Source organism: Lithobates pipiens, unplaced genomic scaffold, assembly GCF_037356315.1.
Source record: "Lithobates pipiens isolate NorthernLeopardFrog02 unplaced genomic scaffold, aLitPip1_a1.2 Scaffold_28, whole genome shotgun sequence".
Classification (NCBI taxonomy): Eukaryota; Metazoa; Chordata; class Amphibia; order Anura; family Ranidae; genus Lithobates; species Lithobates pipiens.
Genome location: NW_027507789.1, coordinates 4573456 through 4600437, shown reverse-complemented (window position 1 = coordinate 4600437; position 26982 = coordinate 4573456). Strand labels below are relative to the sequence as shown.

The following is a 26982-nucleotide window of genomic DNA, read 5'->3' as shown; positions in this document are numbered from 1 at the left end:
TGTGATCGGCGAGTCCGTGAGACTCGCCTGATCACCGATCCGTGTAAGGGGTCGATCCCGACCCCTTATCACGTGATCAGCTGTCAGCCAATGACAGCTGATCATGTGATAGAACGGAGCCGGTAATCGGCTATTATTCCTCCTCGCGCTGACAGCGCGAGGAGAGAAAAAAAAAGCCGATCACCGGCGGCCGTGATCGGGACATCAGTCCCGATCACGGCCATCAATACAAGGGACCACCTGCCACCTGCCTGTGCCCACCTGCCTCCCGCAGTGCCATCCTGAAGTAAAATAAAAGCAAAAGTAAGTGCCCCCCGTCAGTGCCCCCCGTCAGTGCCCATAGTGCCCACAGTGCCACCCACAGTGCCACCCACAGTGCCACCCACAGTGCCACCCCACAGTGCCACCCACAGTGCCACCCAATCTGCCTCAAAGGTGCTGCACCCCAGTGCCGCCCATCAGTGCCCAGCAGTGCCGCCCATCAGTGCCCAGCAGTGCCGCCCATCAGTGCCCAGCAGTGCCACCTATCAGAGCCACCTATCAGTGCCACCTATCAGTGCCCATCAGTCCCATCTATCTGTGGTACCTATCAGTGCCCATCCGTGCCACCCATCCGTGCCACTTATCCGTGCCACCCATCCGTGCCATCTTATCTGTGCCCATCTTTGCCCATCAGTGCCGCCTTATCTGTGCCCATCGGTGCCGCCTTATCTGTGCCTATTAGTGCCGCCTTAACTATGCCTATCAGTGCCCACCGATGCAGCCTATCAGTGCCCACCAATGCAGCCCATCAGTGCCCACCAATGCAGCCCATCAGTGCCCACCAATGCAGCCTATCAGTGCCGCCTAATCAGCGCACTTCAATGAAGGAGAAAAATGACCCGTTTGCAAAATTTTATAACAAACTATTAAAACATGATTTTATTTTATTTTTTTTGCATCTTTTTTTGTTTGTTTAGCAAAAAATAAAACTCAGAGCTGTAACTAAATACCACCAAAAGAAAGCTCTATTTGTGGGAAAAAAATGATAAAAATTTCATTTGGGTACAGTGTTGTATGACCGCGTAATTGTCACTCAAAGTGCATCAGCGCTGAAAGCTGAAAATTGGTCTGGGACTGAGGGGGGTTTAAGTGCCCAGTAAGCAAGTGGTTAAAATACTTCCTGGGGATCCTGCCATGAAAGGCCTTGTTCAGGCTCTTCCTGTCAACAATGCTTTGTCATTGTCTCCCGATCCTGCTTGGGTGTTGTCACCCTGAACACTGAGTCCCAATGGAGACCACAAGTGGCTATTTCACCACACATTGCTGTACACAGGCATGGTCCACTGTTGCATAGGCATGGCGACACAGGGGGTGTGCGAGATGTGCCTGGGCACACCCTAATCACCCCCGTGTGGTACAGATTCACCCTTTGGACCCCTGATATTTTAGCAAAGCCCCCTAATGGGGCTCCAAAAAAATAAATTGTAATAAAAAAATAAAAAAATTGTGATAAAAAAATAAAAAGATTGTGATAAAAAAATTGTGATAAAAAATTAAAAAATTGTGATAAAAAAATAAAAAGATTGTGATAAAAAAATAAAAAGATTGTGATAAAAAAATAAAAAAATAGTGATAAAAAAATGTGCTAAAAAAATAAAAAAATTGTGATAAAAAAATTAAAAAATGGTGATTAAAAAAATTGTTAAAAATAATAAATACTAAGATAATAAAAATATAAACTACTGACACCATCAGTATATATATATATATATATATATATATATATATATATATATATATATATCTATATATATACACACATGCACACATATGTGTTTGAGCTTTGGGGTGCACACCTATGCACTGTTGTCTCCATCAGCCTTGAGAAATGCCATGTAGAAGGCCATGGCCAAAAGAGATTGGCAGTGCCGAGATGAAATGGATGAATGGGTAAATGGTAAAATACTAATTTTATATTTAAAAATGGCAAACGTTGAGGACACACACGCGGATTTTGCAATCTACATAAAATTCTATGACCATCTATCGTCGGGATAATTACTGCATATATTTATATATTTTGAAGACGCATACATACAAGGGGAAGACGATGTCATTGATGGCTTCGCTGTGACAAGTAGCTACAAGCTCCTCTTTAAATTCTGGATAGTTGAAACGGTAGATCTGCGCCTGAGAGGTGCCCACAAAGAACTGGTGGCCCTGTCCTCGGAGGGTGATGGAGGTGATGGCCCCCTGCAGCTGGACCCTTCTAAGGGATGGAGAAGCACAGTCATACAACATTATGTGTACATTATAATGTATTTGTGGCTTATTAGCTACACAAGGCACCCAGCATTTGACACTCACTTAGCTCCCTTATAGTTCGGTTCTTTGCAGAGTGACAGTTTTCCATCTCCAGAGCCAATCAGAAGCTCTCCTGTTTTCAGCAAATTCAGAGATGTCACTCCCTAAAAAAGGAAATAAAATAATTAGTATGATTGTATATAATGAAGATGGGGAATACCTTAAAATGAACCTGAACTCGAAAATGTGCCTCTTGCCTTGATTTCCCCCTGATAAATGTACACTTCCTGTGCCTATACACTCCCGATTAAGGATGAGCTCCGGCATGTTCGCATGCTCCAGGTGCAGAGCCCGCCAGGAAGTCGGTGCTGCGCTGCGCTAATCACAGGCAGTGAGACATTTCCCGATGCGCGGCTGCAGAGATTGGGAAATGTCTCACTACCTGTGATTAGCGCAGCGCAGCACCGACTTCCTGGCGGGCTCTGCACATGGAGTGTGCGAACACGCCTGAGCTCATCCCTACTCCAGATCATTAGCCTTATAGCTGTATATCCCAGTGTGAGATCTAAGGCACCGCTACCTCGGACTGCTAGTCTCACCAGATCCGGTGTGATTTGATGATGTTACTACTGAGCTGTTCTCCTTGTTGGAGAGGAAGGTGTAACCAAGGACCTGCAGTGCAAGGATCTCCCTGCTTCTACTTCATCCAATCTGTGCTTCCCACACATTTACTGCTCACTGTTCTCTTTGCTGGAGAGGATTCACACTGCATGCATCTCCCTGATTCTGCTTCATCCATTCAGTGGATCTGTGTTTAAAGAATCTCTTCTTCTCCTTCTTGAATATGCGCCCAGCCGCCCACCAGTCATCAGACCCTCCATGGTATTTCTGAGCAGATCTCTTGCAACATGTCACATGACCCTGCTCTGGCCACGCCTTCCAGCATTCAGAACTGGGAACAGGGCAGCCTGCATTTTACAGGTCTAATCTTAGGAAATGAAGATACCGGCAGCATTAGGAATTTAGCAAGTGGAGGCGTTTCACCGAGACCCCTCACCCAGCACTGCCAATAATCTCAAGGTTCAGTAACGAGAGGTCTTCCAATTGCATATTGAGAGGGCCAAGCAGCGCATATTTTTCTGTAGGCAAAGGATATTTGAGTATGGATAAAGATCCCAAATATCCGGAATGATATAGACCAGGGATATGCAATTAGCGGACCTCCAGCTGTTCTAGAACTACAAATCCCATGAGGCATAGCAAGACTCTGACAGCCACAAGCATGACACCCAAAGGCAGAGGCATGATGAGACTTGTAGTTTTGCAACAGCTGGAGGTCCGCTAATTGCAGATCCCTGGTATAGACCTATTTCCTTACTACAGGTCGACATTAAAATACTGGCTAAGATTCTTGCCTCCCGCCTTAACCAGGTCATTTTATCACTGATCAATCCTGACCAGACTGGCTTTATGAACATTCGCCATCTACTAATGAACATTCAGGGATCCCACGATGAAGTCGGCTCGAGGGTCGTGGTGGCCCTAGATGCCGCCAAGGCCTTCGATTCCGTGGAGTGGAACTACCTGTGGGAGTGCCTCAAGAGATTTGGACTTGGCCCCAATCAAATTCAACTCCTGTATCAATCCCCAAAAGCTAAGGTGTTTGTAAACGGCTGGCTCTCTACCCAATTCCCACTGGAGAGAGGGACCCGACAAGGCTGCCCCCTTTCCCCCATGCTGTATACACTGGCTGTGGAGCCACTGGCTATTATGGTTCGTGCAGACACCAACATCCGTGGCCTTAGGATAGGGAATATGGAAGAAAAGATTGGGATGTACACTGACAATACTTAGCCGACTCGGGTCCATCCCTTGTTGCAGCCCTCCACTCCATAGAATGCATTGGTAGCCACTCGGGTCTGAGTATTAATTGGTCTAAGTCCCAGATCCACCCGCTTGATCATTTCCCCCCTGTACCCACGTCCCCCCCTCTGATTTTCCCTAGGGTCTCTTTGCTGACGGACTATGCACCCCTGAATATTCAACCCCTGTACACCCTGATCAAGACCAAGACGCAAACTTGGGCCAGACTACCCCTGGGTGTTATGTGATGCATTAATCTGGTCAAGATGATACTCCTCCCAAAGAGACTCTACTTGGTGTGGCATGCCCCCCTGTATATACCACAAAATTGTTTCTAAACAATTGAATCAATTCTTAATTTGTTTATATGGGGTCACAGCAGACACAAATTATCTTGGAGGACTCTGAAGAACCCAGTGACTTTGGGAGTAGCTGCTCTTCCTGTCAGGGCTGGCTTAGCCCTTCCTCCTCTGGGCTGGCTGCTCAGCTGTCGGCTAAATGCCAGCTCTCTTCTCTTTCCACAGTTACCTAGCTGTTCCCAATGATGCTCGTCTGACCTGCCTATTTAAAGCCTTCCAGCTCACTCTTTCCTTTGCCTTCGCGTTGGTCACTTCACTAGGAACCATCTCCTTCTGTTTGTTTCAAGACTGGATGCTGACATCCTTCCTGGCTTCTATCCTGCTTGCAGTTGCTCTCCTTGGATCCCTGACTTCTGGCCTGGCTGATTACCCGATCTGGTTTACAAACTTTGGACTGGCTGACTACCCGATCTGGCTACTGGACTCTGGCTATGCTTGACTACGCTTTTTTCTATTTATCTTTTAATTTTTATTAATAAACAAGTGTGATTTGATTGTACTTCTTTCTCTGTTTGTTTCATAGTTCCTGACACTTCCAGACTTTCAGGATTATTATCTTGCTTCCCAATTGTCCCACTTCTATCTATTTTGACAAGAACGAACTACCAAGATTCCAGCTATTACTCTGTAAGTACCCTGATGACCCAGCTCATACCCAACTTCAGTCAGTTCTTAGGGCCCCACTGACAAGGCGCCCCTCCCAACACAAAGTAGACATGTTAACACACCACCGGAGGATATGGCGGACGGCCCTACAAAAACTCGGGACCCCGAAGATTCACTCTCATACCCCTTTTGGTTTAACACACACTTGCCTGAATTATTGTCAATCCCAGACCCCGCAGTTTGGATACGCCATGGGATCTTGTACATACACCAAATTATGACCAACATGGGGCTTAAAACATTCCAAATGCTAAAGGAGGAATTTAGCAAGTGCGTTGGCTTGACGAAAACTTAAAGTGGTTGTAAACCCTTACAAACCACTTTGACCTACAGGTGAGCCTAGATTAAGGCTTACCTGTAGGTCCAAGAAATATCTCCTAAACCTACACGGTTTAGGAGATATTTACAAAAAGACAGCCACTGCTGCGCATGTGCCGTAGACAGCGGGGGGCAGGCCGCAGATCGCGGCGATATGCGGCTCGTGCCGGCTCCCGTGCGCATGCGCGGGAGTGATGACATCGCTGCTCCGGCGAATCACAGCGCTGGAGCAGCGAGACCCGGAAGTCACTCCGGGATACATGGCAGCGGCGAACATGAAGACGGAGGACCACTTCGTTCTCAGGTAAGTTATTCATAATGAGCTTGTAAGCTATGCATACTAGCTCATTATGCCTTTGCCTTGCAGGTTGCTTTTTTTTTTTCAACTGCCTTTACTTCCTCTTTAAGGACCAGGCCTATTTTTCAAACTTGTTGTTTACAAGTTAAAATCAGGTTATTTTGCTGGAAAATTACAAACAGTATATATATATTTTTTTCAGACACCCTAGGGAATAAAATGGCGGTCTTTGCAATATTTTGTCATACGGTATTTGCGCAGCAGTCTTACAAACGCAATTTTTGGGGAAAAAAATACACTTTTTTTAATTAAAAAATAAGAAAACAGTAAAGTTAGCCCAATTTTTTTTAAATTGTGAAAGATCATGTTACGCCGAGTAAAATATTACCCAACGCTTCAAAATTGCGCCCGCTGGTGGAACGGCGACAAACTTTGACACTTGAAAATCTCTTTAGGCGGTGTTTAAAAATGTCTACAGGTTACCAGTTTTAAATTACGGAGGAGGACTTTTGCTAGAGTTATTGGTCTCACTCTAACGATCGTTTGCTTACACGGCAGGATGGGCGCTTTAAAAAAAAAAAAATTCTTCTAATTTATTTTCCTTTTTTTTTTTTTTACCCTGTCCCTTTACATAAGTATTGCAGGGTATAAGGGACGGGTTCTCTTACCAGGCTGAATCTGCCTTTCTGGGGCCCACAGCTGTTCAGCAGTTTGGTCTTTGTGTTCATCTTCAGGATATCTCCTGTGGAGGTGCCGCAGTAGAAGCAGCCGTCATCTTCTGCCACCTGAGAGGAGGACACTGGTCAAATAACTATGGAACAACAATCTACAGCGGGTGACAACCTACAACCCACCCGGATCTAGAGAGATGCATACATGTCCTCTGCGCTACTCCTTATTAAAGTTCATTTCAGGTCATATAATAAGTTATACATTCACATGGCGGTTGTACTAACCAGTAGACATGTGCGATTCGTTTCGTACAAAACGAAAATTTGTACGAATTTCCGGCAATTCGTATAAATCCGAAATACAAATTTTTATGCATACGAATTCCATACGAAATTTCGGATCCAAATTCATAACAAAAATTTGTAATTAACGAAAAGGTTAACGAACCTAAAAGTTAAAAACCCAGCACAGGGATGGTGGGAACCCCTCATAATGGGCACAGCGGGTGTACAGACCCGGGAACTCAGCACAGGGATGGTGGGAACCCCTCATAATGGGCACAGCGGGTGTACAGACCCGGGAACTCAGCACAGGGATGGTGGGAACCCCTCATAATGGGCACAGCGGGTGTACAGACCCGGGAACTCAGCACAGGGATGGTGGGAACCCCTCATAATGGGCACAGCGGGTGTACAGACCCGAGAACTCAGCACAGGGATGGTGGGAACCCCTCATAATGGGCACAGCGGGTGTACAGACCCGGGAACTCAGCACAGGGATGGTGGGAACCCCTCATAATGGGCACAGCGGGTGTACAGACCCGGGAACTCAGCACAGGGATGGTGGGAACCCCTCATAATGGGCACAGCGGGTGTACAGACCCGAGAACTCAGCACAGGGATGGTGGGAACCCCTCATAATGGGCACAGCGGGTGTACAGACCCGGGAACTCAGCACAGGGATGGTGGGAACTCCTCATAATGGGCACAGCGGGTGTACAGACCCAGGAACTCAGCACAGGGATGGTGGGAACCCCTCATAATGGGCACAGCGGGTGTACAGACCCAGGAACTCAGCACAGGGATGGTGGGAACCCCTCATTATGGGCACAGCGGGTGTACAGACCCGGGAACTCAGCACAGGGATGGTGGGAACCCCTCATAATGGGCACAGCAGGTGTACAGACCCGGGAACTCAGCACAGGGATGGTGGGAACCCCTCATAATGGGCACAGCGGGTGTACAGACCCGGGAACTCAGCACAGGGATGGTGGGAACCCCTCATAATGGGCACAGCGGGTGTACAGACCCGGGAACTCAGCACAGGGATGGTGGGAACCCCTCATAATGGGCACAGCGGGTGTACAGACCCGGGAACTCAGCACAGGGATGGTGGGAACCCCTCATAATGGGCACAGCGGGTGTACAGACCCGGGAACTCAGCACAGGGATGGTGGGAACCCCTCATAATGGGCACAGCGGGTGTACAGACCCGGGAACTCAGCACAGGGATGGTGGGAACCCCTCATAATGGGCACAGCGGGTGTACAGACCCGGGAACTCAGCACAGGGATGGTGGGAACCCCTCATAATGGGCACAGCGGGTGTACAGACCCGGGAACTCAGCACAGGGATGGTGGGAACCCCTCATAATGGGCACAGCGGGTGTACAGACCCGGGAACTCAGCACAGGGATGGTGGGAACCCCTCATAATGGGCACAGCGGGTGTACAGACCCGGGAACTCAGCACAGGGATGGTGGGAACCCCTCATAATGGGCACAGCAGGTGTACAGACCCGGGAACTCAGCACAGGGATGGTGGGAACCCCTCATAATGGGCACAGCGGGTGTATAGACCCGGGAACTCAGCACAGGGATGGTGGAAACCCCTCATAATGGGCACAGCGGGTGTACAGACCCGGGAACTCGGCACAGGGATGGTGGGAACCCCATGGGGAATTTCTATGCTTACAAATTTTATACAAAATACGAAATTTCATTAACGAATTTCAGATCCAAATTAACAGAAACGTGACTGGTGTTTTGTTCACCAATCAGAGGAAGTCAGCACAGCACAGGGATGGTGGGAACCCCTCATAATGATAAATTCATTGTAACAAACTTTCGTTATTTTAACTAAAAGTTTACGAATCTAACAAAAATTCGCATTTTGTACGAATCCGAATTGAATTTTTTTTTGTTTTGTTTTTTCGTACGAAACGAAACAAAACAAATTTTTGGACGGCGCCCATGTCTACTAACCAGCCCTATTTCCAGAACATTTACTTTACTTTCCTGTTACTGCTCATGTGCGGGATGTCTGAATATGACTGTGCAGTCTAACAGGGATCAGAATAGACCCAGTTCATACAGCAATCAGCACTCAGTAATAAACCTGGTCAGACACGCTCCCCCCAACCCCCCCCCCCCCCCCCACCACAAGTCTGTGTAAGGACACATGTGCAGACCCTGAGCAGGACGTTGCCTTTCACTTTGGTGAATGACTACACAAACCTGGTCCTGCTGCTCACTGTTCTCCTTGCTGGAAAGGAAGCTGTATCTGGGGACCTGCAGTGCAAGGATCTCCCTACTTCTGCTTCATCCAGTCTGTGGATCAATTACATTTTGACCAAACGAGCCTGGAAGCTAATTGGCTCCCACCCACAGCTGCACGAGATTTTGCGCTCTGCAGTTTTAGTAAACTAACCCCACTGTACTTAGGTTGCTAGTTAGGCATTTTGGTTTTTGGGTTGTGGTCCATTTATATGTTTTTGTTTGTTGTGTTTCCCGTTTGCTGGTGCTTGGATGTCTTTTGTTTTACTATTAATAATTTCACTATATAATAATAGTCTGGCCTTCGTTTCCTAATGTAGCTATGCAGATTTGGTCATCCCTGCTGCTGATTCCTCACAGAAAGGCAGTTTGGGTTTCTTTTCTTGTATGGGAGGATGGGATGAGGAAGAGCCTTGATTGGGCAAGGCTGAGCGTCTAACAAAGACAAAAAAGACAGAATTGATTATATGACTCACAGCGAGGCAGGTGACCACCCTCTTCAGCTGACCCATCTGACACTCAGTTGGACGCATCTTCCTGTTCGGCAGGTCCACCTCCCAGACACGCAGTGTGCCGCTGTGGGGAGACACAACATTGGGGCCAGTAAGATTATTACAACTTTACAAGCTTTTTCATTAACAGTAGTATGCCTTACTGCACAACACTATATTACCAAAAGTATTGGGACACCTGCATTTACAGCCACATGCACTTTATTGGCATCCCAGTCTTAGTCCGGAGGGTTCAATATTGAGTTGGCCCTTTGCAGCTATAACAGCTTCACCTCTTCTGGGAAGGCCGTCCACGAGGTTTAGGAGATGTGTCTATGGGAATGTTTGACCGTTCTTCCAGAAGCGCATTTGTGAGGTCAGGCACTGATGTTGGACAAGAAGACCTACCTCGCAGTCTCCGCTCTAATTCACCCCAAAGGTGTTCTATGGGGTTGAGGTCAGAACTCTGTGCAGGCCAGTCAAGTTCCTCCACCCCAAACTCTCTCATCCATGTCAGACCGGTTGCCACATCAAAGGGGTCGAATGTCAGACAGTTTTTATTGAACCGGCTGATGTCGCTTGGCATTCGGCCCATGCAGTTCCGGGACAAGGTTATCTAGCGCCCAGGGCGAAGATGCCAATTGGCGCCTCTGCTCCCCTTAAAATGTGCCAGATGAGCATGTCCCGTTCAACTGAATGGGGCCGCCCTGCAACCACGTGCAATGCGTGTCCTATGAGCATTATGTGTCAGCAAAAATCCTCTCCCTTCCCACAATAAAAAATGAGAACACTAAACTTCACACTGACTACTAAGTGTAAATTCCCTTTGCAAGCCAAAATTCTCCCCCCAAAATAATTCCCCCTCTTACAATACTAATCCCCCTTACCCACTCAAATCCTCACCCTCCCCAACTCCCCTTCCTAGTGCAAATCCCCCCCCCCCCTCCTAGAACTTATCCCCCACCCCCAAATTTCCCCTCCTAGCACAAATCCTCCCAATCATCCCTAGTAGTACAAATCCCCTCCTCTAAATCACCTATTCTAACACAAAAAAAAAGTACCGTATGTAAAAAAAAAATCATTGCGCTTGATGTGTTCAACGTGATAATAAATAAATGATGTCAACAGCAGGAATCTGTGAGGCAGAAGTGACACAGAAGACGTCTATTCAGACGAAACATACGTCAGGCAAGGCAAGGAAGCAGCGTGGATGTCGTAGCGACCGTGGAGGGTGGAGGACGGGTGTTTGTTTCCTAATGCCTGTTGCAATTTTGCTGCTGTATGTAGATTTCTATTAAACCTTTTTGCTTTTACTGGACACTGCGCAATGAGGTTTTTTTTCTTCTCTTCTCATTGACATACTGCATAGCCGGTCTGAGGTTCTTTAAGGATTTATATGGTGACTTCCATCAGTGGTATCCAATGCCGGGACAAGGTCATCCAGTGCCCAGGACAAAGACGCCAAACTGCGCCCCCCCTTTCCGTCATCCAGTGCCCAGGACAAAGACGCCAAACTGCGCCCCCCTTTCCGTCATCCAGTGCCCAGGACAAAGACGCCAAACTGCGCCCCCTTTCCCTTAGGGTTAGGGTCAGGGTGCCCCCTACCCCTGCAATAAACCATTGCGCCAGGGGCAGCCGCCCCTCCTGCCCACCCCTTGGTGGTATCCACAAGGCAGTTGAAAAGCAGAGGTGGCTTATACCTATAGTGAGGGGTCAAGCTCACTGATGTGAGTATAGACCTTGATTGGTCTAAGGATCTGGTAAGAGGATATATTTGCCCTGATTTCCTACGGGGGGAGCACTGGCTGTTGCACCTATTAGGAACATTTGCACTTAGTTGTGTATCACTTTTACGGACTTTTCTTTGGACACTTAAATCATTTTTCCTTCATTCTGGACTTTAATTCATTTATTAATATTATCACGACATTTGTGGAGATTTATGCACCAATCATGTGACAGCGCAACACGTTTTTAGTGTATTTTAACACAACCCCCCCAAGATCCCCACCGTGCCCAAGACGGCCGCCCCTCCTGCCCCCCCTTGTCCCAGCCCAGGCCCGGTGTGTGGTCAATGTCAGGACAAAGCATCGTCACGACAGTAGATTGTGATACAAGGAAGTCAGCTTACTGTCCACTAGTTATGAAGACATCGTCACTGTTGTTGAGGAAGGACACAGCCACGGCATGTCCGGCACTGAGCGATGACGCCGGGCTCCCGCAGATAGCTTCTTTGGTTAACACGTTCCATAGGACGACGCTGAAAGAACAAATCTGACAACTGAGAAAACATGAAACCCGCTGCCCCTAAATGAGATATATTATTGGTAAAATGCATATCCTCGAAGAAGGCTTCTCTATGATAATGGAAGAAGTGAAAACAGTAGATGAAACCATGGCAACCACAAAAAACAAACAGCCTTGAACCTTTGCTATTAGCTGGGTTTAACTCAGCGCTGCAGCGCACACCTGTCTCAATCAGGAAAGCTTAATTAGACTTCTGGACATTCAGTGTGTAGCTGATCAACAGGTCGGTCAGCTCCTACTCTCGGCTCAGCTCTGTGTGACTTTTTATTTGACTGTCCATGCTTTGGATTATCCCTGCAAATTTTTTGGACCCCATTTTTCCCAGCTTGTTTGAGCTCCTTCTGATCATTGTCAGCCTGGGCCCCATCTGCCATTCTGGAACCTGGATTCTGTCCTAAATACACTATATTGCCAAAAGTATTGGGACACCTGCTTTTACACGCACATGAACTTTAATGACATCCCAGTCTTAGTCCGGAGGGTTCAATATTGAGTTGGCCCTTTGCAGCTATAACAGCTTCACCTCTTCTGGGAAGACCGTCCACAAGGTTTAGGAGGGTGTCTATGGGAATGTTTGACCATTCTTCCAGGAAGCACATTTGTGAGGTCAGACACTGATGTTGGATGAAAAGGCCTGGCTCACAGTCTCTGCTCTAATTCATCCCTAAGGTGTTCTATGGGGGTTGAGGTCAGGACTCTGTGCAGGCCAGTCAAGTTCCTCCACCTCAAACTCGCTCATCCATGTCTTTATGGACCTTGCTTTGTGCACTGGTTCAAATCATTTGGTGGAGGGGGGATTATGGTGTGGGGGGGTTGTTTATCAGGGGTTGGGCTTGACCGCTTAGTTCCAGTGAAGGGGATTCTTAAGGCCCCAGCATACCAAGACATTTTGGACAAATTCATGCTCCCAACTATGTGGGAAAAGTTTGTTATTGGCCCCTTTCTGTTCCAACATGACAAAGTTGGGAGCATGAAATTGTCCAAAATTTGATGCCTTAAGAGTTCCCTTCACTGGAATTTAATATTAATTGGACCCTGGGCAAAATTTTTTTTGGCCCCACCCCCATTCAATTTCACTCTCCACCTGCTCTGAGACATACAATAAAGAGCAGCTAGACTTAAAATCAGTTTACTATATCAGATCAGGCAGCAATTGCCATGGGTTGCCAGCGGTTACAGCATATCATTACCGCTTACTGACTGGTTGCTAGAGGTTACAGCACACATTACGGCTCACTGATTAGTTGCTAGAGGTTACAGCAAATGATTTCTGCTTGTTAATCAGTTGCTAGAGATTACTTTACAGTATTACTGCTCACTGGTTGGTAGAGGTTACAGCACATCTTCTCCTCACTGCAGGGAGACATGATATACCTATGAATGCCGCCTTTATGTACATATTAATGTCCCCGGCTGCAGCTATTTGCTTATGAATGCCGCTGCTATTTACATATGAATGCCGGTTATTTACATGTAAACACAGGGTCTGCAGGTGAGTCATCTGTACACAACAATAGGGCAGAGCTGCTCAGCATTAGTAGCAGCACTTCACACTGAGATATCGGGACACAGCACAGGACTAAAACTTCAAAAGGGCAAAGGAATTTAAACCAGGATAGTTGGAAAGCAAGAGGCAGCTGCTTTGGGCCCCACAACAATGACAGGGCCCAGGGCAGCTGCCCCTTTTGCCCTGCCTTAAATACAGCCCTGATCATGACTAATCTATAATGTCCAAATGTATGGTTTAATTATACAGATGATGAAACATAACTCGCACATCATTAAATATAATATCCCCTTACCTTTGGTGACCGTGTAATAAAACAAATCTAAAAGCTGCTGGCACTGCATGGACACTCCAGACCTACCATATACATTAATACTTTCTTCGAAGTGAACCACCCGACCCCAGTGAGTCACTGGCTGGGCACTGATTCCCACATTCCTTGTGATGTTTAGAGGACAATATGCAGCCAATTTTTAATCCTGGTTATTCTTTCAAGATGTACTCATTGCTTTAAAAGAAAGTACGGTAATGTGGAAACCTCTTCACTTTCGACATGAGACTAGCATGCAACATAAAAAAGGACGACCGTTCGTCCGGAAATCTGATCGTGTGTACGAGGCTTAAGGGTCAACTTGGCAGTGCATCCTCTAGCTGATCCTGTCTGGGAACGTTTTCAGCAAGGATTTCAATTGCACTATCTGACAGTGGGAGGCTAGAGAAAGAATCAACAGATCTATGCTTGAAATAAAGAAAATATGGCACGGCACATACATGAAGTCACATCACAATTACTTTTTCAGGTCAACTGTTCAATAACAACCTAAAATATGAGCATAAAGCATGGATTCCCCTCTAATGGTGTCTAAAAGAGGGAAGTAATACTTTATATTCCCATCGCACACGTTCCTGGTATAAGCTCTCAAGGTTTTCGGTGCTGCAGCAACAACCAGCTGGATACTGGTTCAAGTCACAACGTAGATATTTGCCAGCACACCAAGGATCAGCACAAAGTAGCGTCCAAATGGGTAGTTTATTGCATGATCACAACACAAGAAAGGTGCAACGTTTCGGAGTCACGCAGGACCCCTTCGTCAGGCATGTGCATGAAAGGGTCTTGCGTGACTCCGAAATGTTGCATCTTTCTTGTGTTGTGATCATGCATGCATGTCGAAGGGGTCCTGCGTGACTCCGAAAAGTTGCATCTTTCTTGTGTTGTGCTCATGCATGCCTGACGAAAGGCTGTTGCGTGACTCCGAAACGTTGCACCTCACTTGTGTTGTGATCATAGATGCCTGACGAAGGAGTCCTGCGTGACTCCGAAATGTTGCACCTTTCTTGTGTTGTGCTCATGCATGCCTGACAAAGGGGTGTTGCGTGACTCCGAAACGTTGCACCTCACTTGTGTTGTGATCATGCATGCCAGACCAATGGGTCCTCAGTGACTCCGAAACATCCCACCTTTGTGTTGTGATCATGCATGTGCATGACGAAGGGGTCCTGCATGACTCCACAACGTTGCTTCTTTCTTGTGTTGTGATCATGCATGTGCCTGACGAAGGGGTCCTGAGTGACTCCGAAACGTCACACCTTTGTGTTGTGATCATGCATGTGCCTGACGAAGGGGTCCTGAGTGACTCCGAAACGTCCCACCTTTGTGTTGTGATCATGCATGTGCATGATGAAGGGGTCCTGCGTGACTCCACAACGTTGCACCTTTCTTGTGTTGTGATCATGCATGTGCATGACGAAGGGGTCCTGTGTGACTCTGAAACATTGCCCCTTTTCTTGTGTTGTGCTCATGCAATAAACTACCCGTTTGGACGGCACTTTGTGCCGATTCTTGGTTTGATGGCAAATATCTCAATTATAAGAAGGAAGTGGGACATTATTTGCCATAGAATGGCATCCTTAGGTGACTTCACTGATTCTAATGACATTGGCAGGTTTTGCCGTCCTCTATCTGTGCCTCATGACTGCCCCGACGTACCTGCCATCATCCTGCCCTCCCAGTGACACCAGGTATTGGTCATTTGGTGAGAATGCCAGGGCCTCCACTTTCACTTTGTGCAGGGTCAGTTTGCCGCAAGACTCTCTCTTAGCATAATCCCACAAGAAAATGTCCGCCTAGAGAGAGAGAAAAAAATTATTATATACAAGGAAAGTTTTTTAAGGCCTCGTGTACACTTGGTGTTTAGCGTGACGCTGCGCTTTTTTGTGCGGCTGGAGGGCAATGGACCTCCAGCCCTGATGCCGGCGGCCTACCCAAGTGCATGAGACATGCTGACAGCTGCTGCGGCTGGACGGTGCACTGAGTGGCACATATGTTTAGTGCAGTCTGCACCCAGGAGTGAATGCTCAGAATACAGACAGCTTGCAGTCTGAGCATTCATCCCTGGGCACCTACTGTACTATTGTAAGTACCAATCAGTGCACCGTCCTGCCCTGTCCAACCGCAGTAGCTGTCAGCTTCTCATAGGCTTTGACAGGCTGCTGATAAAGAGGTAGCACCAACCCTCTTGTATGGAGACCTGCCCCCCCCCCCCCCCGTTGAACTTTTGGAGCCTGGGCCCCCGTACAAGAGGGTTGGTGCTATCCCTTTATCAGAGGCCCTGCTGCTGAAGCCCTGTCAAAGTCAATGAGCCGCTGATAAAGGGGTAGCACCAACCCTCTTGTACGGGGACCTAGCCCCCCCCCCCGTTGAACTATTGATGCCCGGGCCCCCGTACAAGAGGGTCGGTGCTACCCCTTTATCAGAGGCCCTGCTGCTGGAGCCCTGTCAAAGTCAGTGAGAAGCTGACAGCTGTTGCAGCAACTGATAAAGGGGTAGCACCAACCCTCTTGTATGGGGGCCTGGGCCCCATCAGTTCAACAGGGGGGCCCAGGCCCCATCAGTTCAGCAGGGAGACCCAGGCCCCATCAGTTCAATAGGGGGCCCGGGCTGCTTTATAATGCAGGTATTTCTCCCTCCCTGCAGCACAGCAAGCGCTTCCTCTTCTCTCTCCTGCTGACTGTTAGCTGCTGCAGGAGGAGCCGGGGGGGGGGCGGTTTCATGGATTGGCCCCCTTCACCACTCTGATCACACCCTCTCCTGCCGAGGATCTCCTTTATCTGACGATTTGATCCCCCTGTGCCTCCCCCCCATGTTTACTATGTTTCAGTTTGTGAATGAGCAGGAAGCCTCTGGATAGAGTGCTTCCTGTTCTTTCATTCTGTAGCAGGATTTGTTTCCTTAATCACATTCTCTGTCTCAAATGTGAGACACCAGGGGTCTGTTTAGACCCCTTATATTTCACCAGTTCCCCTGTCCCATCCTACCCCGGATCAGCTGATGCTTTGAGCCCTCTGTGCCCCCCCATGTTTACTATGCTTCTGTTTGTGAATGAGCAGGAAGCCTCTGGATAGAGTGCTTCCTGTTCTTTCATTCTGTGGCAGGATTTGTCCCCTTAATCACATTCTCTGTCTCAAAAGTGAGACATCAGGGGTCTGTTTAGACCCCTTATATTTCACCAATTTCCCCACCCCATCCCACCCCGGATCATCTGATGCTTTGATCCCTCTGTGCCCCCCCCTCATGTTTACTATGCTTCCGTTTGTGAATGAGCAGGAAGCCTCTGGATAGAGTGCTTCCTGTTCTTTCATTCTGTAGCAGGATTTGTCTGCTCAATCACATTCCCTTATATGTCACAAATTTCCCCGCTCCGCCCCACCCCTGCCCCTCCCCTCCTACTCTAGGGGCTATTAAAAAATGCAACGAACTAAGAAAAAATGAAAATTATTATATAAAGAAAACATATTTAACGGCTCATTCACACGGGTACTCTGGCCACGTGAATAAGTGGTTCATGTAGCTGTAGCCGTGTTCGGGGGCATATACCTGCACCCACACACCCACCTAGGCTGGGGTGGGGGGCCCCATCGGGTAGGCTGTATGGGGGCCCCATGATTTCTAGCAGCAGCATTGGCCGGTGTTCTGCCGAGAACTGTCCCCCCATCGGATAGTGTCCGCCCCGTACTGCGCAGGCGCAACGCTTGCGCAGTACGGAGGACAAGGAGATGCCGAAAGTCTCCGAAGATGAACGGCGCCTGTATACTTAATAGTATCTTCTGCCCTGAGTCCAGGTTCAAGCCCCACCATGCAAGTGGACATACGGTAGATGATGTTAAACAGCACTTAGTAAGAGGACCCTTCGCTTCGCTCGCCACACTTCGGGCACGGCCTCGCTTCGCTCGCCAATTTTTTATTCTGACTCTATGTCCACTTGGATGGTGGGGCTTGAACCTGGACTCAGTGCGCAGGCGCCGTCCATCTTCGGAGACTTTCGGCATCTCCTTGTCCTCCGTACTGCGCAAGCGCAATACAGGGCGAACACTATCCGACGGGGGACAGAATTCGACACAACACCGGCAGTGTACCTTCCAGCCTCACCTAAACACCGGAGGCTCATACACTGGGGCTAGGCGTTAGGTGTCAATGTACAGCATGGTAAATATGAGAGGGATTGATAGGGATTATGGGAAACTGACCTTGAATCCCATGTATGTGACTTGCCCTGATGCCAGGTATCGTCCGTTTTTGGAGACAGCCACACAGGAGACATTGTTGGTGTGGCCATGAAGAAAGTACTGCTTGTGTTTGCTGAGATTCTCAATGACGACGGTGCATCCTAAGGGGTAGATGAGGTGCTCCCTGTCCGGGTGAGAGATCAGCCCAGAGGGCACGTGGCCTGGAACGGTAAGGTTGGTTAAGTTTGCGAAGTGGAGGCAACCTTCCATCAACAGATACAATAGATTCAATAACCGACCACATTGTCACAGACCGCTGGAGGTTTTTCCTTAATTTTTCCCTCACAGATCACCAGCCATGTCCACCACCTGACCTACTGCACATTTGTCTTCCAGCTTCTTAGTAGGCAGCACGAGAGGTCCAGGCAGCCAATGTCAGGCAACTGGTGACCTGGACCTCAAAGCTTGTCAAGACAGAAGTATGGGAACTACCACTGTGAAAGGTCAAGGGTCAACAGAAGTCTGGAAAAAAGCTTGTCTATCAACTGCCCAAAATCCCGTATGCTGCCACCCAGCTCCTTAGTAAGCAGTGTGTGAGGTCCGGCACCTGCCCAGGCATTCAATGTCAGACATCAGGTGACCTTGGACCTCAAGGCTTGTCAAGACAGAAGTATAGGACCTGCCATTGTGGAAGATCAAGGGCCAACTGAAGTCTGAAAGCCGCTGGTCTGTCAACTGCCCAAAATCCCATATGCTGCCTCCCGGCTTCTAAGTAGGCAGTGTAATGAGATCCAGCAGTTGCCACTGTCAGACATAAGGCACCCAACAGCTTCCAAATGTCCCTTGTTTGGTCTTTGACAGGTCACCAGCCATGATGTCAACCACCTGACCTACCGCATGTTGTCTTCCAGCTTCTCAGCAGGCAGCACGTGAGCTCAAGGAAGCCATTGTCAGACATCAGGTGACCCTGGACCTCAAAGCTTGTCAAGACAGAAGCCTGGGAAATGCCACTGCGGAAGGTCAAGGGTCAACAGAAGTCTGAAAACTGAAGGTGTGTCAACTGCCGAAAATCCTGTATGCTGAGTCCCAGCTCCCTAGTAAACAGTGTGTGAAGTCTGACAATTGCCCAGGAAGTCAATGTCACACATCAGGTGACCTTGGACCTCAAGCCTTGTCAAGACAGAAGTATAGGACCTGCCACTGTGGAAGATCAAGGGCCAACTGAAGTCTGAAAACTGCTGGTCTGCCAACTGCCTGAAATCCTGTATGCTGTCTCCCAGCTCCTTAGTAGGCAGTGCGTGAGGCCTGGGACTTACCAAGGCAGCCACTTTCAGATATCAGGTGACCCTGGACCTCAACACTTGTCAAGACAGAAGTATAGGACCTGCCAATGTGGAAGGTCAAGGGCCAACTGAAGTCTAAAAACTGCACCTGCCTGAAATCCCGTATGCTGCGTCCCAGCTCCTTAGTAAGCAGTGTGTGAAGTCCGGCACCTGCCCAGGCATTCAATGTCAGACATCAGGTGACCTTGGACCTCAAGGCTTGTCAAGACAGAAGTATAGGACCTGCCATTGTGGAAGATCAAGGGCCAACTGAAGTCTGAAAGCTGCTGGTCTGTCAACTGCCTAAAATCCCATATGCTGCCTCCCGGCATCTAAGTAGGCAGCGTGTGAGATCCAGCAGTTGCCACTGTCAGATATAAGGCACCCAACAGCTCCCAAATGTCCCTTGTTTGGTCTTTGACAGGTCACCAGCCATGATGTCAACCACCTGACCTACTGCATGTTGTCTTCCAGCTTCTCAGCAGGCAGCACGTGAGCTCAAGGAAGCCATTGTCAGACATCAGGTGACCCTGGACCTCAAAGCTTGTCAAGACAGAAGCATGGGAAATGCCACTGCGGAAGGTCAAGGGTCAACAGAAGTCTGAAAACTGAAGGTGTGTCAACTTCCAGAAATCCCGTAGGCTGCCTCACAGCTCCCAAGTAGGCAGTGTGTGAAGTCTGGCAGTTGCCCCAGGCAGGTGACTGGAACTCAACAATTGTCAAGACAGAAGTATAGGAACTGCCACTGTGGAAGGTCAAGGGTCAACTGAAGTCTAAAAATGGTACCTGGCTGAAATCCCGTATGCTGCGTCCCAGCTCCTTATTAGGCAGCACCTGAGGTCTGGGACTTGCCAAGGCAGCCACTTTCAGACATCAGGTGACTTCAAGCTTAAGGTTATAGAAACTTGTGAAGATAGACGTATGGAAACTGCCGTTGTGGAAGGCCAAGGGTCAACTGAGGTCTGAAATCTGCTGATCTGACCTCCTGTATGCTGCAGAGTGTGAGATTCGGCAGCTGCCAATGTCAGCCATAAGGTCCCCAACAGTTCCCAAATGTCCTGCTGACCTACCACATGTTATCTTCCAGCATCTTGGTAGACAGAACATGAAGGAAATCAATGTCAGACATCTGGTGACCTTGGACTTCAAAGCTTGTCAAGATGGAAGTATGGGAACTACCACTGTGGAAGGCCAAGGGTCAAGTGAAGTCTGAAAGCTGCTGACCTGACCTCCTGTATGCTGCCTCCCAGCTCCCAAGTAAATTTGGCTGCTAGTGAACGTAACGAATACGAATTCCTCCGAAGTTACAAATTATCCTAAAAATAATGAATGCCGCATCTAAGCAAAGTGAATGTAAAGAATTAATAATAATAAATAACAATGATAAAAACTTTTTATTATTATTACTATTATTATTTATTATTAATTTGTTCCGTTCCATTTGTTTAGATGCGGCATTAAATTTGAATATTTAGAAAATTCGTAAATTCATAATCCGAAAATCCAAAAATGTGAAAATCTGAAATAATAACTAACTAATAATAACTTAAAGCGGGGTTCCACCCTAAAGTGGAACTTCCGCTCATCGGAATCCTCCCCCCCTCCGGTGTCACAGTTGGCACATTTCAGGGGGGAGGGGGGGGGTGCAGATACCTGTCTAAGACAGGTATTTGCACCCACTTCCGGGCATAGACTCCCACGGGAGTACAGTGAGGATCGAAAGTTTGGGCACCCCACGTAAAAATGTGTATTAATGTGCATAACGAAGCCAAGGAAAGATGGAAAAATCTCCAAATGGCATCAAACTACAGATTAGACATTCTTATAATATGTCAAAAAAAGTTAGATTTTATTTCCATCATTTACACTTTCAAAATTACAGAAAACAAAAAAAATGGCGTCTGCAAAAGTTTGGGCACCCTGCAGAATTCATAGCATGCACTGCCCCCTTTGCAAAGCTGAGACCTGCCAGTGTCATGGATTGTTCTCAATCATCGTCTGGGAAGACCAGGTGATGTCAATCTCAAAGGTTTTAAATGGGCAGACTCATCTGACTTTGCCCCAACAATCAGCACCATGGGTTCTTCTAGGCAGTTGTCTAGAAAACGGAAACTGAAAATAGTTGACGCTCACAAAGCTGGAGAAGGCTATAAGAAGATAGCAAAGTGTTTTCAGATGTCAATATCCTCTGTTCGGAATGTAATTAAGAAATGGCAGTCATCAGGAACAGTGGAAGTTAACCACTTCAATACAGGGCACTTTCGCCCCCTTCCTTCCCAGCCCAATTTTCAGCTTTCATCGCTTTAGTGCTTTCAGTGACAATTGCGCGGTCGTGCTACACTGCACCCAAATTAAATTTTTATCATTTTGTTCGCACAAATAGAGCTTTATTTTGGTGGTATTTATTCACGACTCCGTTTTTTATTTTTTGCGATATAAGCACAAAAAAAGTGGAAATTTGGAAAAAAAAACAATATTTTCTTTTTTCTATTTTAAAAGAAATCCAATAAAAACTAATTTTGCATTAATTTAATCCAAAATGTATTCTGCTACATGTTTTTGGTAAAAAAAATTCCGTTAAGTGTATAATAATTGGTTTGTGTGATCACGGACATATATACGCAAATGATCATGTACAGATGTGTGCAGGTGATCACGTACATATGTGTGCAGATAATCATTGGAACATGTGATTTTAGTGGGACATATGTGGGGGACATGTTTTTATTATTAGGGACATGTGTTTTATTATTTGGGGACATGTATGTTTTGGGGACATGTGTGGGGACTGCGTTTATACTGTGTGGTGTGTTGTGTGTTTACACTAGACTGGTGATCAGTGAGTAAAAAGCTGTAAAAAACAGCTCATACTCACTGATCATCAGCCGGCTCCGCTCTTCTGTGTGAGGAGAGGAGGAGCTGATTGCCTACCAACCGGCTGTTTGTTTACATCACATGACGGCCGTGATTGGACATGGCCGTCATGTGATCAGGAAGGCCAATCACAGAGCCCTCCTGCCGATCTGAGATGCGCCGTGTCCGGGTGACACGAGCACATCGGGATCGCGCCGCTGCGCGGGCACGCGCGTGCGCGATCCCGCTCCTTCTGAAGGACGTTCCTGAACGTCCTATCAGAAGTAGACGGCTCCCACCCGGCCGTATATGTGCATTGGCCGGGTGGGAAGTGGTTAAAGCAAGATCTGGAAGACCAAGAAAAATATCAGACAGAACGGCTCGCAGGATTGTGAGAAAAGCAATTCAAAACCCACGTTTGACTGCACGATCCCTCCAGAAAGATCTGGCAGACACTGGAGTTGTGGTACACTATTCCACTATAAAGAGATACTTGTAAAAATATGGTCTTCATGGAAGAGTCATCAGAAGAAAACCTCTTCTACGTCCTCACCGCAAAAATCAGCGTTTGAACTTTGCAAATGAACATATAGACAAGCCTGAGGCATTTTGGAAACAAGTTCTGTGGACCGATGAGGTTAAAATATAACTTTTTGACCGGAATGAGCAAAGGTACGTTTGGAGAAGAAAGGGCACAGAATTTAATGAAAAGAACCTCTGTCCAACTGTTAAGCATAGGGGTGGATCAATCATGCTTTGGGGTTGTATTGCAGCCAGTGGCACAGGGAACATTTCATGAGTAGAAGGAAAAATGGATTCAATAAAATTTCAGCAAATTTTGGATGGTAACTTGATGCCATCTGTGAAAAAGCTTAAGTTAAAGAGAGGAATTCTTCTACAAATGGATAATGATCCTAAACACACCTCAAAATCCACAGGGGATTACATCAAGAGGGAGGGCACGCTGTGACGTCACCACGTGTTACGAGAGGAGGACGGGCTCTCGTTTTTTGCCGGCCGGCTTGTTTTTATATGCTGAAATCGTTCGTTTTTATGTAAGTGCATTTCTATTAATTAAAAAAGCATTGAAGTTTTTTTACACTATGGGAGGCTTCTTTTCTTTTTATATTACGAACGTGAAATTGGGTTACTTATGAGAATGTGGAGCGGCTACAGTGTATGGATCATTCCTTCCTGAGGGATAAAGGATAAAGTGTCTGGTGGAGGCGAGGAGCTGTCGGTGGCTTGGTACTCTAAACGCTCCTTGTGCTTTTACTGTCTGGTAAGTGCACTGTTTTGTTGGTGGTGGGACACTATAGTGATAAGGAAGTGTGGAATCACTGTGGTGCGATCGTCTTCCTTTTTTTGGATAACATAAAGTTTCCATGGACTTTTCTTTATAATTGTATGTTTTTTTGATTTATATTATTTGGCGCAGCTCTTTTGTTTATTTTCTATCTATGTTTATGTGTGTGTATCCCACTGTGGAGCAGCAGCCTTATATCCTGTGAAACATTCATTTGTAAAAAAATTTTGGACTATTTGTATTTATTTCTAAGACTAATTTCTTGGATATTTATCTGAGAAAAATATTCCTTTTTTGTTTGATATTTTTCTTTTTGCTTGACAAAGTAAGGAAAGAAATTTCCTTTTTTTTTTGGGGTTTCAGCGCGGTTTTATTTTCTTTTATTACATCAAGAGGCGTAAACTGAAGGTTTTTTTCCATGGCCTTCACAATCTCCTGACCTCAACATTATTGAAAATCTATGGATAGACCTTAAAAGAGCAGTGCGTGACAGACAGCTCAGCAATCTCAAACAACTGGAACACTTTTGTAAGGAAGAATGGGCAAAAATACCTCAAACAAGGATTGAAAGACTCTTGGCTGGCTACAAAAAGCGTTTACAAGCTGTGATACTTGCCAAAGGGGGCAGTACAAGATATTAAAGCGGAGGTCCACCCTAAAATGGACCTCCGCTCATCGGAATCCCCCCCCCTCCGGCGCCACAATTGGCACCTTTCAGGGGGGAGGGGGGTGCAGTTACCTGGATAATCCAGGTAACTGCACCCACTTCCGGGGTATAGCTGTCTGCGGAAAGGGGCGTAGATTACGCCCCTTTCCGCAACTGCCCGCCCCTTTGCGCAAGTGCCCCGCTGCCTGCTGGGAAACACACAGTTCCCAGAGGCAGCGGGGACCGTCCGGATTGCGCCGCGCGGCTCGCGCATGCGCAGTAGGGAACCGGGAAATGAAGCCGAAAGGCTCCATTTCCTGATTCCCATACCCAAGATGGCGGCGGCAGGACCCGACAGACGACCTAGCGATCGGCTTCGGGTGCCGACATCGCGGGCGCGCTGGACAGGTAAGTGTCACTATTTTAAAAGTCAGCAGCTGCAGTATTTGTAGCTGCTGGCTTTTAAAAAAAAAAAAAAAACGCGGAGTCCCGGCGGACTCCCGCTTTAACCCTGCAGGGTGCCCAAACTTTTGCAGATGCCATTTTTTTGTTTTTCTGTAATTTTGAAAGTGTAAAATGATGGAAATAAAATCTAACTTTTTTTTTTGACATATTATAAGAATGTCTCATCTGTAATTTGATGCCATTTGGAGATTTTTCCATCTTTCCTTGGCTTCGTTGTGCACATTAATACACATTTTTTTTACCTGGGGTGCCCAAACTTTCGATCCCCACTGTATATGCCTCTTCCTGTCCCGGCGCACTGTCTGCTGGGACTCACACGGGTCCCCAGAGACAGCGCGGACCATTCCTATTGCGCTGCGTGAGTCGCGCGCATGCGCAGTAGGGAACCGGGAAGTGAAGCCTGCAACGCATCACTTCCTGATTCCCTCACCTAGAATGGCGGCGGCAGCATCCGAGAGCCGAGCGATCGATCGGTCTCGGCTGCCGACATCGCTGGACCCCGGGACAGGTGAGTGTCCATTTATTAAAAGTCAGCAGCTGTAGTATTTATAGCTGCTGGCTTTTAATCATTTTTTTATGTAGGTGGAATCCCTCTTTAACTTTTACTACCTATTAAACTATAGGTATTGGAATTTCCTTTAAAATTGGTCTGCTAGTGAACGTAACGAATACGAATTCATCCGAAGTTACAAATGATCCTAAAATTAATGAATGCCGCATCTAAACGAAGTGAATGTAACGAATTAATAATAAATAACAATTATTATTATTATTACTATTATTATTTATTATTAATTTCATTCCGTTCCGTTTTGTTTAGATGCGACATTCCTTATTTCGGATAATTCGTAACTTCAGATGGATTGGTCACGTTCCCCAACAGCCAAATGTGAAAGGAAATTCCGATACCCATCATTTTCATAGTTAGTGATTATTAGTTAATTAGTTATTATTATTATTATTATTATTATATTATTATAATAATAATTATAATTAGTTATTCTTTCTTCTTTTCGGATTTTCTTTCTTATTTTTTGGGATATTCAAGTTTTCAAATTTACGAATTGCAATCACAATGAATGACCCGAAAAACGACAAAAAAAAAAAAAAGAATAAAAAAAAAAAAAAAAAAAAAAGAATGAATGAATGAAACCAAAAATTAACACATTTTTTTTTCCGCCATGGAACATGTCTAATCCGCGCATTCACCCGCGCAACGTAAAGACGCTGCATATTTCTGGTGCCCGGGATGTCCTGGAGCCGCATACAAACCTAGGCGCGCGCTTCCCTTTGAGTGTGGGCGGATGGGGGGGGGGGGGGGCGCTCTTACATTTTTTTATTCATTATTTTTATTTAGTTTATAAAAATTCATATTTTTTTTTTACATTTAACTTTATTACTATCACAAAGGGATGAACAACCCCCCCCCCCCCCCCCCAGCCCCTTGTGATAGGTCTCGGCAAGTGACAGGTACTCTTCATGGAGACACCAGGGGGGGTCTATCAGACCTCCAATGTCTTTCCTGTCCTCCAAAAGTGGCTAATCAAGTACAGAGTGTGCATGGTTAGCGGCTTTTCTGAACTGCCAGCCTTTTTTTTCCTTTCTTTTTTTTTTTTTTTATATATTTTTTTCTCATTTTTTTTACAATTTTTTTTTTTTTTTACAATTTTTTTTTTTTTTTACAAATTTTTATTGAAATATCAGGGCTCTAAAAACACCCCCTGATGTCTCACCTTTGAGACAGATAAAGGGACTGAGGATTCCCTGTTTCTCTGCAGCCTCAGCGGCACTGCACAGGGAATGAATGGGGAGTGCTCTGCGCTGAGCGGCTTCCTGTTCATTCACATACGGAAGCCTAGTAAACAGTTTATTATGCTTCCGCTATGAATGAACACTGTGAGTGATTGGTATTAAATAAAAGAAGAGGAATAGAATTGGGGGGGGGGGGGGGGCGACGGCATATACTGTATTTTCCTTCCACCAGCCACTGAATGGCGTCAGAAGGGAGAGAAGGAGACGCAGACTTTCATTGGCTGCAGGAGGAATATGCAGATCAGATACACGGTGGGCGTCGTCCTCCCTTTGCCCCTCCTGTCCGGCATAGCAATAGAAGGGTTATGGTCTACCCATCACCAGCCGATCGGTACAAGACCCTCTACCAGTTGCCAACCCCCCTGGATTAGGGTGTGCCCAGGCACACCTCGCACACCCCTTGCGCACGCCTATGATTTCTATGTTTATATGAATTCTGTATAAATATATAATAATAATAATAATATAATATAAGATGATGATATATAACATACAAAGTTACAAATATCAGAAGACAAGTGGAGTCACTCCAGTGGGGCCCCTGCTGGTTTCGGGCCCCCCCCCCCCCCACCTCTCTCCCCTCTCACCATTAAACCCGATGACTGAGTCCAGCTCCAGCTGCAGGTCTCCCTCCTCGGCCGCCATGTCTTCTCTTGTCTTGTGTTGCTCTGAGAGATGATTTCTTGTCTGCAGCTTCCTCCCGTCTCCTAGTAACCGGCTCCTCCGTGTGTTTACACGTTGCCGTGGGAACCGAG

At 46.8% G+C, this 26982-nt stretch overlaps 1 protein-coding gene across 1 annotated transcript in view; it reads right to left on the bottom strand.

The window, feature by feature from the left end:
* CFAP52 (cilia and flagella associated protein 52) overlaps positions 1-26982 on the bottom strand; it is a 55518-nt gene extending 28536 nt beyond the window's left edge. Inside the window, exons 1-8 of the mRNA XM_077458602.1 lie at positions 26815-26982; positions 17845-18044; positions 15308-15444; positions 11638-11766; positions 9492-9591; positions 6459-6575; positions 2350-2450; positions 2081-2251 (exon numbers count right to left, since the gene is read on the bottom strand). Coding sequence (XP_077314728.1) covers positions 2081-2251; positions 2350-2450; positions 6459-6575; positions 9492-9591; positions 11638-11766; positions 15308-15444; positions 17845-18044; positions 26815-26872 — 1013 coding nt within the window. The 5' untranslated portion in view covers positions 26873-26982. The remainder of the gene's footprint in view (positions 1-2080; positions 2252-2349; positions 2451-6458; positions 6576-9491; positions 9592-11637; positions 11767-15307; positions 15445-17844; positions 18045-26814) is intronic.